Source organism: Littorina saxatilis, linkage group LG7 (assembly GCF_037325665.1).
Source record: "Littorina saxatilis isolate snail1 linkage group LG7, US_GU_Lsax_2.0, whole genome shotgun sequence".
In the NCBI taxonomy this organism is placed as follows: Eukaryota; Metazoa; Mollusca; class Gastropoda; order Littorinimorpha; family Littorinidae; genus Littorina; species Littorina saxatilis.
The window spans coordinates 35,366,383-35,376,382 of NC_090251.1; the positions used below are offsets into that span (position 1 = coordinate 35,366,383).

Consider the following 10,000-nt stretch of genomic DNA (forward strand, 5'->3'; position numbering starts at 1 on the left):
TGTGTGTGTGTGTGTGTGTGTGTGTGGCACCACGCATGTTGCAGCTTCAATATACTCTAACTAAAATTGGTACATGTATTACAAAAAGAGAAGACTGTAAGTGCCATGATCTAATTGCAGTTCCCTGCAACTTTAGTGTCGATTCGTGTGGCTGGGAAAATGTTGGTGGGATCTACACTCTCAGATGGAAAAGAGGTACGTCGTGTGTAACAGACCATTACCACCCCCAGTGAGCAGGTCACATTTAAAATCTTTCTTTTGTTGCACAGTTTAAACTTTTAGTCTCGTAATGGAGGTAGGATTTTCAGAATTGATAAATGTGACCCTCCACCACGAAATGAGTCGCATGTCACCTCGCGCGGTTCTGCGCTAGGCTTAATATAAGTCCTGGGAGTGTCTGGTAAGTGTGAGGGTCACCTTAGTCACAGGCTTATAACTCAAACAGTTTTTGCTCTTTTCTAAAACGGTTTTCACCACTGGATAGAGCATAAAATACTCTTTAGGAAAATGCACACATTAATATGAAAATCATGCAAAGGTGACATGCGACTCATTCCGTGGTGGAGGGTCACAAATATACTTGTTATGTTTAAATTTATGTTTTTACATTTAGTCAAGTTTTGACTAAATGTTTTAACGTAGAGGGGGGAATCGAGACGAGGGTGTGGTGTATGTGTGTGTGTGTGTGTGTGTGTGTGTGTGTGTGTGTGTAGAGCGATTGAGAGTAAACTACTGGACCGATCTTTATGAAATTTGACATGAGAGTTCCTGGGTATGACATCCCCGGACGTTTTTTTTATTTTTTCGATAAATGTCTTTGATGACGTCATATCCGGCTTTTTGTAAAAGTTGAGGCGGCACTGTCACACCCTCATTTTTCAATCAAATTGATTGGAATTTTGGCCAAGCAATCTTCGACATAGGCCGGGGTTTGGTATTGCATTTCAGCTTGGTGGCTTAAAAATTAATTAATGACTTTGGTCATTAAAAATCTGAAAATTGTAATTACAATTATTTTTTTATAACACGATCCACATTTACGTTAATCTTATTCTTCATCATTTTCTGATTCCAAAAACATATAAATATGTTATATTCGGATTAAAAACAAGGTCTGAAAATTAAACATATAAAAACTATTATCAAAATCAAATTTCCGAAATCGATTTAAACACACTTTCATCTTATTCCTTGTCGGTTCCTGATTCCAAAAACATATAGATATGATATGTTTGGATTAAAAACACGCTCAGAAAGTTAAAACGAAGAGAGGTACAGAAAAGCGTGCTATCCTTCTCAGCGCAACTATACTACCCCGCTCTTCTTGTCAATTTCACTGCCTTTGTCACGAGCGGTGGACTGACGATGCTACGAGTATTACGGTCTTGCTGAAAAATTGCATTGCGTTCAGTTTCATTCTGTGAATTCGACAGCTTGACTAAATGTTGTATTTTCGCCTTACGCGACTTGTTTTCTTTTATTGTATGGCAATAAAGCATTAGGTCTTTGCACAACCATACTAATTCCTGATTACTTACACCTGTGGTTTTTTTTAAAGTATTCTGTACATCAACTAGCAGCATCGATGTTGTTCTGTATGTTTTGCTTTGCTTCATTACCTGTTTCCATGGGTATTGTTCTTTTATACGATATTGTCACAGTTCATTTTATGGATACATCTTCTAATTTTTCTCCAGAGCCTGGATTTATGGAGCTGAACATGAAAAGAAACTACAAGGACAAAGGCAGATTAGCGAGCCCATGGTTGCCTCCCTTGCAAGGATACAAGTGTAGGCTGAGTTTCCAGTACTTCATACCGTTTCCCAACTGGAGTAGGCCTACCTGTCGACTGTCCCTGTTAAGACTGACAGAAGAGGGAGAACAGACGATATGGTCGACAACTCAATACACTGGATTTTACGATCGTTTCTCGAAGCTTGTCGCTGAACGAGTGAAGTGCGACGATGTACCCTACAGGGTATGTAACTTTGCACTGTTGGAGTATAATTATTCCACATTCAATAACAATCGATTGCACAAAAGCGGTGCACACACAACAGACATATACCTACATGTCTACATGTAATTGAAACAAGGCAACACCGTGCCAGGCACATTTCAGATAGGTAACATCTGAGTCCAACCAGTCTCAACTCATTTTCTTACGTTTATGTTGGGTTGATTTTGAGAGTATCCATATCTAAGCGGCGGTTATGTGAGACCTGTAAACAAAACAATTGTACGAAATGTGTATTAGATTGCCAAGGTACCGGCTCGGTTGGCCTAGTGGTAAGGCGTCCGCCCCGTGATCGGGAGGTCGTGGGTTCGAACCCCGGCCGGGTCATACCTAAGACTTTAAAATTGGCAATCTTGTGCCTGCTCCGCCTGGCGTTTGGCATTATGGGGTTAGTGCTAGGACTGGTTGGTCCGGTGTCAGAATAATCTGACTGGGTGAGACATGAAGCCTGTGCTGCGACTTCTGTCTTGTGTGTGGCGCACGTTATATGTCAAAGCAGCACCGCCCTGATATGGCCCTTCGTGGTCGGCTGGGCGTTAAGCAAACAAACAAATTGCCAAGGTAAATGCCGTTGCAGGCATAGTTTCTTCTCTGTGATTCTTCCTGATTCATTTACGTTTCTTGTAAACAAAAACAATCATGCGAAATGTGTATTAGGTTGCCAAGGTAAGTCGCGTTGAATGAATGACACGGAACTGAATGTTTCAGATGGGGTACGAAGAAAGTCAAACATCATTTGTTTGCAGAGTTGAGTTTGTTCTTCTGTTCTTCTCTGTGATTCTTTACGTTTCATTCATTTTGCAGATGGTGTTTGAAGGGTCACAATTTTGCCGGAAGTTCCATCGGCTTAAATTATTAGATGGCAGCATACGGGTCAAAAATGTCAACTTTGAAGTGTGTCCTCCGCCACAAGCAGAACTGATGTCCACCACTGAGTCCCACAAGTCGGTGGGAAACCTTATGAAGAGGAGAGTAGCGTCACCTAAGAAGAAAAGGACTTGCGACTGGGAGGAATATGATGGTATGTAGGTGAAATATATCTGCCTTGGTGTTGCTTTGTTTTGAATAACCTTCAGTTATGTTTGAAGGACAGTATACATGAAACCTGTCTTCCTTGACGTTGCTTTTTTTCCATAACATTTAGGTAGGTAATGTATGAAGCGCAACAGAAATAACAATTAGAAAAACACCTCATACGATTAACACTTTCGCGACGGGACACTGATAAATCAGTACCAGCGCTGACACGCCCATGGACGGGAAGCGCATTTTTCAGTACCAGCCATAGAGGGTACACGACTCGTGATTGCTTCCCGGTTTTTGAAGCTTGCAAATAAATTGAGTTGTTTCCCTTGATACACTTGGCGTCCCCTTCTGCCATTTGCAAATCCGCCTGATTTGTGTGCGTTTTTGAGGGAAAAAAATGAATCAAAGGCGAGCCTTGTCTCGGGAGGAGATTCTCCGGATGTTGGACCTAGAGGATCCCGTAGAGCATGATTCGGACGTATCGTTTTCGCCTCACGAAAGCGATACAAGCAGTGAAAGTGAGGAAGAAACAGTCCCGGTGTTGCTAGTACGAGTCGGCAAACTACACGTGGTTGGCGGTGATACTGCTAGACGAACATGTATCTCGGAATCGTGCAGGAGCTATGGGGGCGTGGCAGCACTGATAACAATAGATGGCTGGAGCCTTCAAATCCTTTTGGAATTGTTCATAGGTGTACAGTTGGTACTTTGTTGTGAAAATGTGACTTATATTCAATATGGATTACCTAGACATCATTTGGTGAGTGTTAGATCTACAGTTTTGTTTCATTTGAGTCAGGATGCTGTGAGTGAATGCGTGATTTGCTTGTTTTTTTTCTTTGTACTGTCTCCTTATTTCTGTGTACAATGTTAACAATATTTCAGCTAATTCATAGGTTTTACACCTTGTTTGGTTATAACATTATTTATAATACTTTCTGTTAAAAAATAACTTTTAAAAAAAGCAGTAGAAAATAAAACACACACAAAAAAACGTTAAAAAACACAAATTATCCCCCTTTCACCCCCCTTTGCTAAAACAAATCGCGTGACAAACTTATAAATAGCACGACTGAACTGGGCATCCATTTTTGAATTAGTACACAAAATTTGGTGGTGATTGGACTTAATTCAAGCTTGCTAGACAGATTTCTTTACAGTTACTGATTTTTGGGAAGTTTCTTGGTGGCAAGCTTGGGCAGGCAGGACGTAAACGCCGTGGCAGTGCTAGTCACAATAGTGTTAAACATTAATTCAACTGTTACAAGTAACTCCTGTAATATAAGTAACTCCTGTATAAACTTTAGATGCTCAGTCGTTGTTGCACTTCCAGAGCTCAATTGCTTTCCCCAGTGTTGTCATAAATCCATAAATCCTTTCAAATATTATACATGGGTAACATACTTATCAATGTTAGAGCACATCCGCCGTTAACTATTTCGTATCACAACTAGACACACAATTTCCTCAGTGCCAATGTTTTGTTCAGCTAGATTACCTCCCTTCCCATGAGCTTGAGACGATAAAGTATGCATCCACAGATCTTTCCAGGGCGTATATAATGGGTTGGTTGGTTCTTGTGTTGTACACCCCTTCAATGTATCTAGCTTTGATGGATCGATTCAATTGTGTTCCTTTTCTGAGTGTACAACGCTATCGTTTCCGTGTTTAAAACAATATGTACGTTAAGGTCTATCAAAGTAAACAGAAGACATTTCTAAAAAGTTTAAACATATTCGTATCCTTACAACCAATCGTGTCCGGGGGACGTCCCGGAATAAAACATTCAGAGTATGGTTGTTCGCGAAGTTCTCCACGTCCAGAGCATATCCTTTCACTTGACAATGTAACGATAATCAACAGATTGTTGCTGAGTCTTAATGGAAGGATACTCTTGTCCAACATTAAGAACCTGGATATATATATTTGTAATGATTCACAAGCTGGGGCAAACGAGGAAGAAACTATAATGAAAGTATACCTTCCGTATGTTGTTTCTATTATCAAGGATTGGACAGTCACCCTTCAACAAATACCCTTGGCAATGGTCCACTTGCGGGCATTGTCATCGCTTCCGTTGTTTTCGTCGCCCTTGTCGCAGGTGCCATCATTGCAGTGCTAAAAAGGCAAAAACCAAGAGATGAATGCGAGCACAGACTGCTAGCTGGCCTCAGAAGCGATTCCAAGTGAGTGAGAGGGAGGGTGGGTGGGGAGGAAGAGGGGGGGGGGGGGGTGGGGGGTTGAAGACACAAGTTTAGAAAGATACAGAGTGTGAGTGTGCAATAGAGAGGATTGGAGTCACAACACTGGAGAGAGAGAGAGAGAGAGAGAGAGAGAGAGACAGAGAGAGAGAAAGAGAGAGAAAGAGAGCGAGAGAGAGCGAGAGAGAGCGAGAGAGAGAGAAAGAGAGAGAGAGAGAGAGAGAGAGAGAGAGAAAGAGAGAGATAGAGAGAGAGAGAGAGAGAGAGAGAGAGAGAGAGAGAGAGAGAGAGAGAGAGAGAGAGAGAGAGAGAGAGAGAGAGAGAGGAACACAGCCAGGCAATATAACGTCAAAGTATACCTGTTGCTGTTGTTTCTGTTGTAGTCAAACCGATGTTGTAAAACCTCATACCTATTAGTGTTGCGTTTTTCAAAATAGTTTACCTGCTAGTTTTTGAAAAACTGTAGGCAGCGGTCAGAATTATGTGTTGCTTTTTGGTTGGTAAGCTTGTTTGTTTAGATTGGTTTGGTCTTGTGTGGTCTTTGTTGTTTTGATTCTGGATGTTGTCCTTTTGTTACGCCAATTTGTATATATCTTCAGTTGTATGTGTTGTTGTTTTTCTACCGCACCTTTTAGCACCTACGATGGAATAGGCGCCTACCAGGAAGTCAGCCTAGGTGCCTACGATGAGGGTGAAGAAGAAAGATCAGGTAGGCGCTATTATGAGTAAAACGAGTCGCTTGAAGTGGTATAAAAACATCCTGGCATGCAACCTCTCGGTTTAAAGGATTAATACCGAACACCGTGGATCAGTCTTCAGGCACACCCCGCGGGTTAGGGGGAGTCCCATATTGGTTGGGACGAGAAAGAATTTACCCGATGCTCCCCAGCATGTCGTAAGAGGCGACTAACGGATTCTGCTTCTCCTTTTACCCTTGTTAAGTGTTTCTTATATAGAATATAGTCAATGTTTGTAAAGATTTTAGTCGAGCAGTACGTAAGAAATGTTATAAGTCCTTTGTACTGGAAACTTGCATTCTCCCAGTAAGGTAATATATTGTACTACTTGCAAGCCCCTGGAGTAAATTTTTGATTTGTGCTTTTGTGAACAAGAAACAATTGACTAGTGGCTCTATCCCATCTCCCCCCTTCCCCCGTCGCGATATAACCTTCGTGGTTGAAAACGACGTAAAACACCAAATAAAGAAAGAAAGAAAGAAAGAAAGTCTTTAGGCAAAGCAGTAATTCCTGAGATTGCTAAAATACGTTAACCGAGAGAGAGCTGACTGGTATTGGAGAAGAAGAAACAAGCCAACACTTCTCCTAATTTGCATGACACGAATATTCTTTGAAGCACATTTTCAATTTAAGCATAGCATTATCTGTTTAACTGTATATTTAGAAATAAACAAAAAGCAATAAAACTACCTATATTATAGTTACTGCAATTTTAGTTTAAGGCACAACTTAGATTACTGCATTGATTTGTCAAGTTTTAGTTTAATTTTAATTTTTTTTTTGCATTACCCGAATCGCGGACCAGATCATTAATTTGTACACACACATTTACATGAATTTGATTACAAAGGAGATGGCCACATCGCAGCCTCAATTTGTTTTATATACGGGTAAGACTCATCAAACAGATTCATAACACAATGAAATCAACTGTAGTCAAAACATTATCTGGATGAAGTCATATGTGAAGGGTGGTAAACATGAGACCAGAAGTTATTTTGGAATTGCTGCACACAATATACAAAGACATGCCTTCAACCTCAAGACCACTGTAACAAATCAAAACCAGCATAACTTTAGTTGATTGGATAGGTGGGGTGGAGGGTGGGGGCAGAAGCAACGCCGGAAAAGGAAGCAAAGGACATAGTTTTGACCAAGATAACAATGATGTTAAAAAATTAATGATGGTGTCTATTTTATTCAGAGAACAACAACGGCAGGATGGAGGCGTCCAACACGCTTCGTACAGCAGATGTCTACAACAGACTGGGAGCCAACGATGTCCCGACAGCGAAGCACGCCGGATGCCCTGAGAACCACTATGACCACTTCACGGACACAGGAGGACAGTACAGCACAACAAACGAGGAGGGCAGAAGACGGGATCAGCACAGAGATATGGCTGCCGATCAGTACACTCACATTTAGTTGTCAAGGCAGATGGAGTTGTACTGTGCTGAGTTGGGTCTGGTTGTACTGTGCTGAGTTGGGTTTGGTTGTACTGTGCTGAGTTGGGTTTGGTTGTACTGTGCTGAGTTGGGTTTGGTTGTACTGTGCTGAGTTGGGTTTTGTTGTACTGTGCTGAGTTGGGTTTGGTTGTACTGTGCTGAGTTGGGTTTGGTTGTACTGTGCTGAGTTGGGTTTGGTTGTACTGTGCTGAGTTGGGTTTGGTTGTACTGTGCTAAGTTGGGTTTGGTTGAGTTAAGACATGAGCATCTTAAACACATGAGGCAGAGCGCTATTTAAAGATATGATAATCACAACAAAGTAAGCGCTCTGAATGCATACAACATGTGTTATCTATAGAGTAAGTGAGAATTATGCGTAACCAGTATCCTGGCACCTGAGAGAAAGACGATGAAAGTCGCTTGTTCATTACATTTAGTCAAGTTTTGACTAAATGTTTTAACATAGAGGGGGGAATCGAGACGAGGGTCGTGGTGTATGTGCGTGTGTGTGTGTCTGTCTGTGTGTGTGTGTGTGTAGAGCGATTCAGACTAAACTACTGGACCGATCTTTATGAAATTTGACATGAGAGTTCCTGGGTATGAAATCCCCGAACATTTTTTTCATTTTTTTGATAAATGTCTTTGATGACGTCATATCCGGCTTTTCGTAAAAGTTGAGGCGGCACTGTCACGCCCTCATTTTTCAACCAAATTGGTTGAAATTTTGGTCGGGTAATGTTCGACAAAGCCCGGACTTCGGTATTGCATTTCAGCGTGGTGGCTTAAAAATTAATTAATGACTTTGGTCATTAAAAATCTGAAAATTGTAAAAAAAATATGTTTTTTATAAAACGATCCAAATTTACGTTTATCTTATTTTCCATCATTTGCTGATTCCAAAAACATATAAATATGTTATATTCGGATTAAAAACAAGCTCTGAAAATTAAATATATAAAAATTATTATCAAAATTAAATTTTCCAAATCAATTTAAAAACACTTTCATCTTATTCCTTGTCGGTTCCTGATTCCAAAAACATATAGATATGATATGTTTGGATTAAAAACACGCTCAGAAAGTTAAAACGAAGAGAGGTACAGAAAAGCGTGCTATCCTTCTCAGCGCAAGTACTACCCCGCTCTTCTTGTCAATTTCACTGCCTTTGCCGTGAGCGGTGGACTGACGATGCTACGAGTATACGGTCTTGCTGAAAAATTGCATTGCGTTCAGTTTCATTCTGTGAGTTCGACAGCTACTTGACTAAATGTTTTATTTTCGCCTTACGCGACTTGTTTTAATGCTTGTTATTCTCTCAGGTGCCGGGAGACTGGCTCCGCATAACTCTCACTTAGTCTATTACACACGCTGTATATGCATTTATGTTTGCATTCTTTCCTTTGTTTTTGAGTTAAGACATGTTGAGCTGAATAGCACTGAGCTGAGTTGATTTGAACGGAGTTTAGTGGAGCTGGGTTGAGTGGAGCTTGTTTGAGATTAGCTGAAATGATTAGCATAGAAGAGTTGAGTTGATTTGACCCTGAGGACGAGCTGAGTAGTCATGGGTTATGGTGTTTTGCGACATTTCTTTGTGTCAGCAAAAATGTTGTCCACCTTTTTGCGGACTTTGTTTTTTTTATTTTGAAATGAAATATAGAGAAGTCTTCTCTCTCTCTCTCTCTCTCTCTCTCTCTCTCTCTCTCTCTCTCTCTCTCTCTCTCTCTCTCTCTCTCTCTCTCTCTCTCTCTCTCTCTCTCTCTCTCTCTCTCTCTCTCTCTCTCTCTCTCTCTCTCTCTTTAATATGTGTGTGTGTGTGTGTGTGTGTGTGTGTGTGTGCGTGTGTGTGTGTGTGTGTGTGTCAGTGTGTGTGTGTGTGTATGTGTGTGTGTGTGAGTATGTGTGTGTTTGTGTGTGTGTGTGTGTGAGTGTGTGTGTGTGTGTGGGTGGGTTTGTGAGTGAGTTGTGTGATTGATTTACACTGAGTCCAACGCTGAGGGACAGAATTACAACCACTTTCATTGTTTCAAAAACAATTATAAAACCAGAATGAGGAAACACAATCAAAATTAATGAATGCATTCTCACACAGTCACAACGGATACTGCCGGCAAGTAACAACACTATATTCAACAACAGTAGTACATGTGATTCGAGGCCTAAGACATAAGATTTTATTTCAACCAAGTGCATTACACAGGAATATATCTTGGTTTGAGTTCATTCAATACAAAGTACATTCAAACACAACAACTAAACAGAGTTCTATGAGACGACACCTTCCTGTAATGGACATATTTTACTGCTTGTCTGGTATCTTGTCACCAGTGTGCCTATCACAAAAGGTCACATAATATCAAGGGATACTTCTGTCTGGTATCAGGGAAGTCTGTTCGTCACAGGTACCACTGTGGCCACACTATGCTTCATGCTTTATTTCACTTCCCTGTCAAACAACGTCACCAACTTGAAGTAAAAACATCCGGAGCAAAATCCTAACAGGAAGTTTGATTTCATTACGTTGAAGAGAGATGATGTTGCTGCTGTGAACAAACATTGTGCTCTTGTGTGCAG

The 10,000-nt window shown here is 40.9% G+C and overlaps 1 protein-coding gene across 1 annotated transcript in view; it reads left to right on the forward strand.

Annotated features, from left to right (window-relative positions):
• LOC138971299 (uncharacterized) overlaps positions 1-9,141 on the forward strand; it is an 11,676-nt gene extending 2,535 nt beyond the window's left edge. Inside the window, exons 3-8 of the mRNA XM_070344016.1 lie at positions 121-195; positions 1,698-1,978; positions 2,822-3,038; positions 5,052-5,229; positions 5,880-5,953; positions 7,186-9,141. Of these exons, the coding sequence (XP_070200117.1) occupies positions 121-195; positions 1,698-1,978; positions 2,822-3,038; positions 5,052-5,229; positions 5,880-5,953; positions 7,186-7,409 (1,049 nt within the window). The 3' untranslated portion in view covers positions 7,410-9,141. The remainder of the gene's footprint in view (positions 1-120; positions 196-1,697; positions 1,979-2,821; positions 3,039-5,051; positions 5,230-5,879; positions 5,954-7,185) is intronic.
• Positions 9,142-10,000: the final 859 nt, after the last annotated feature.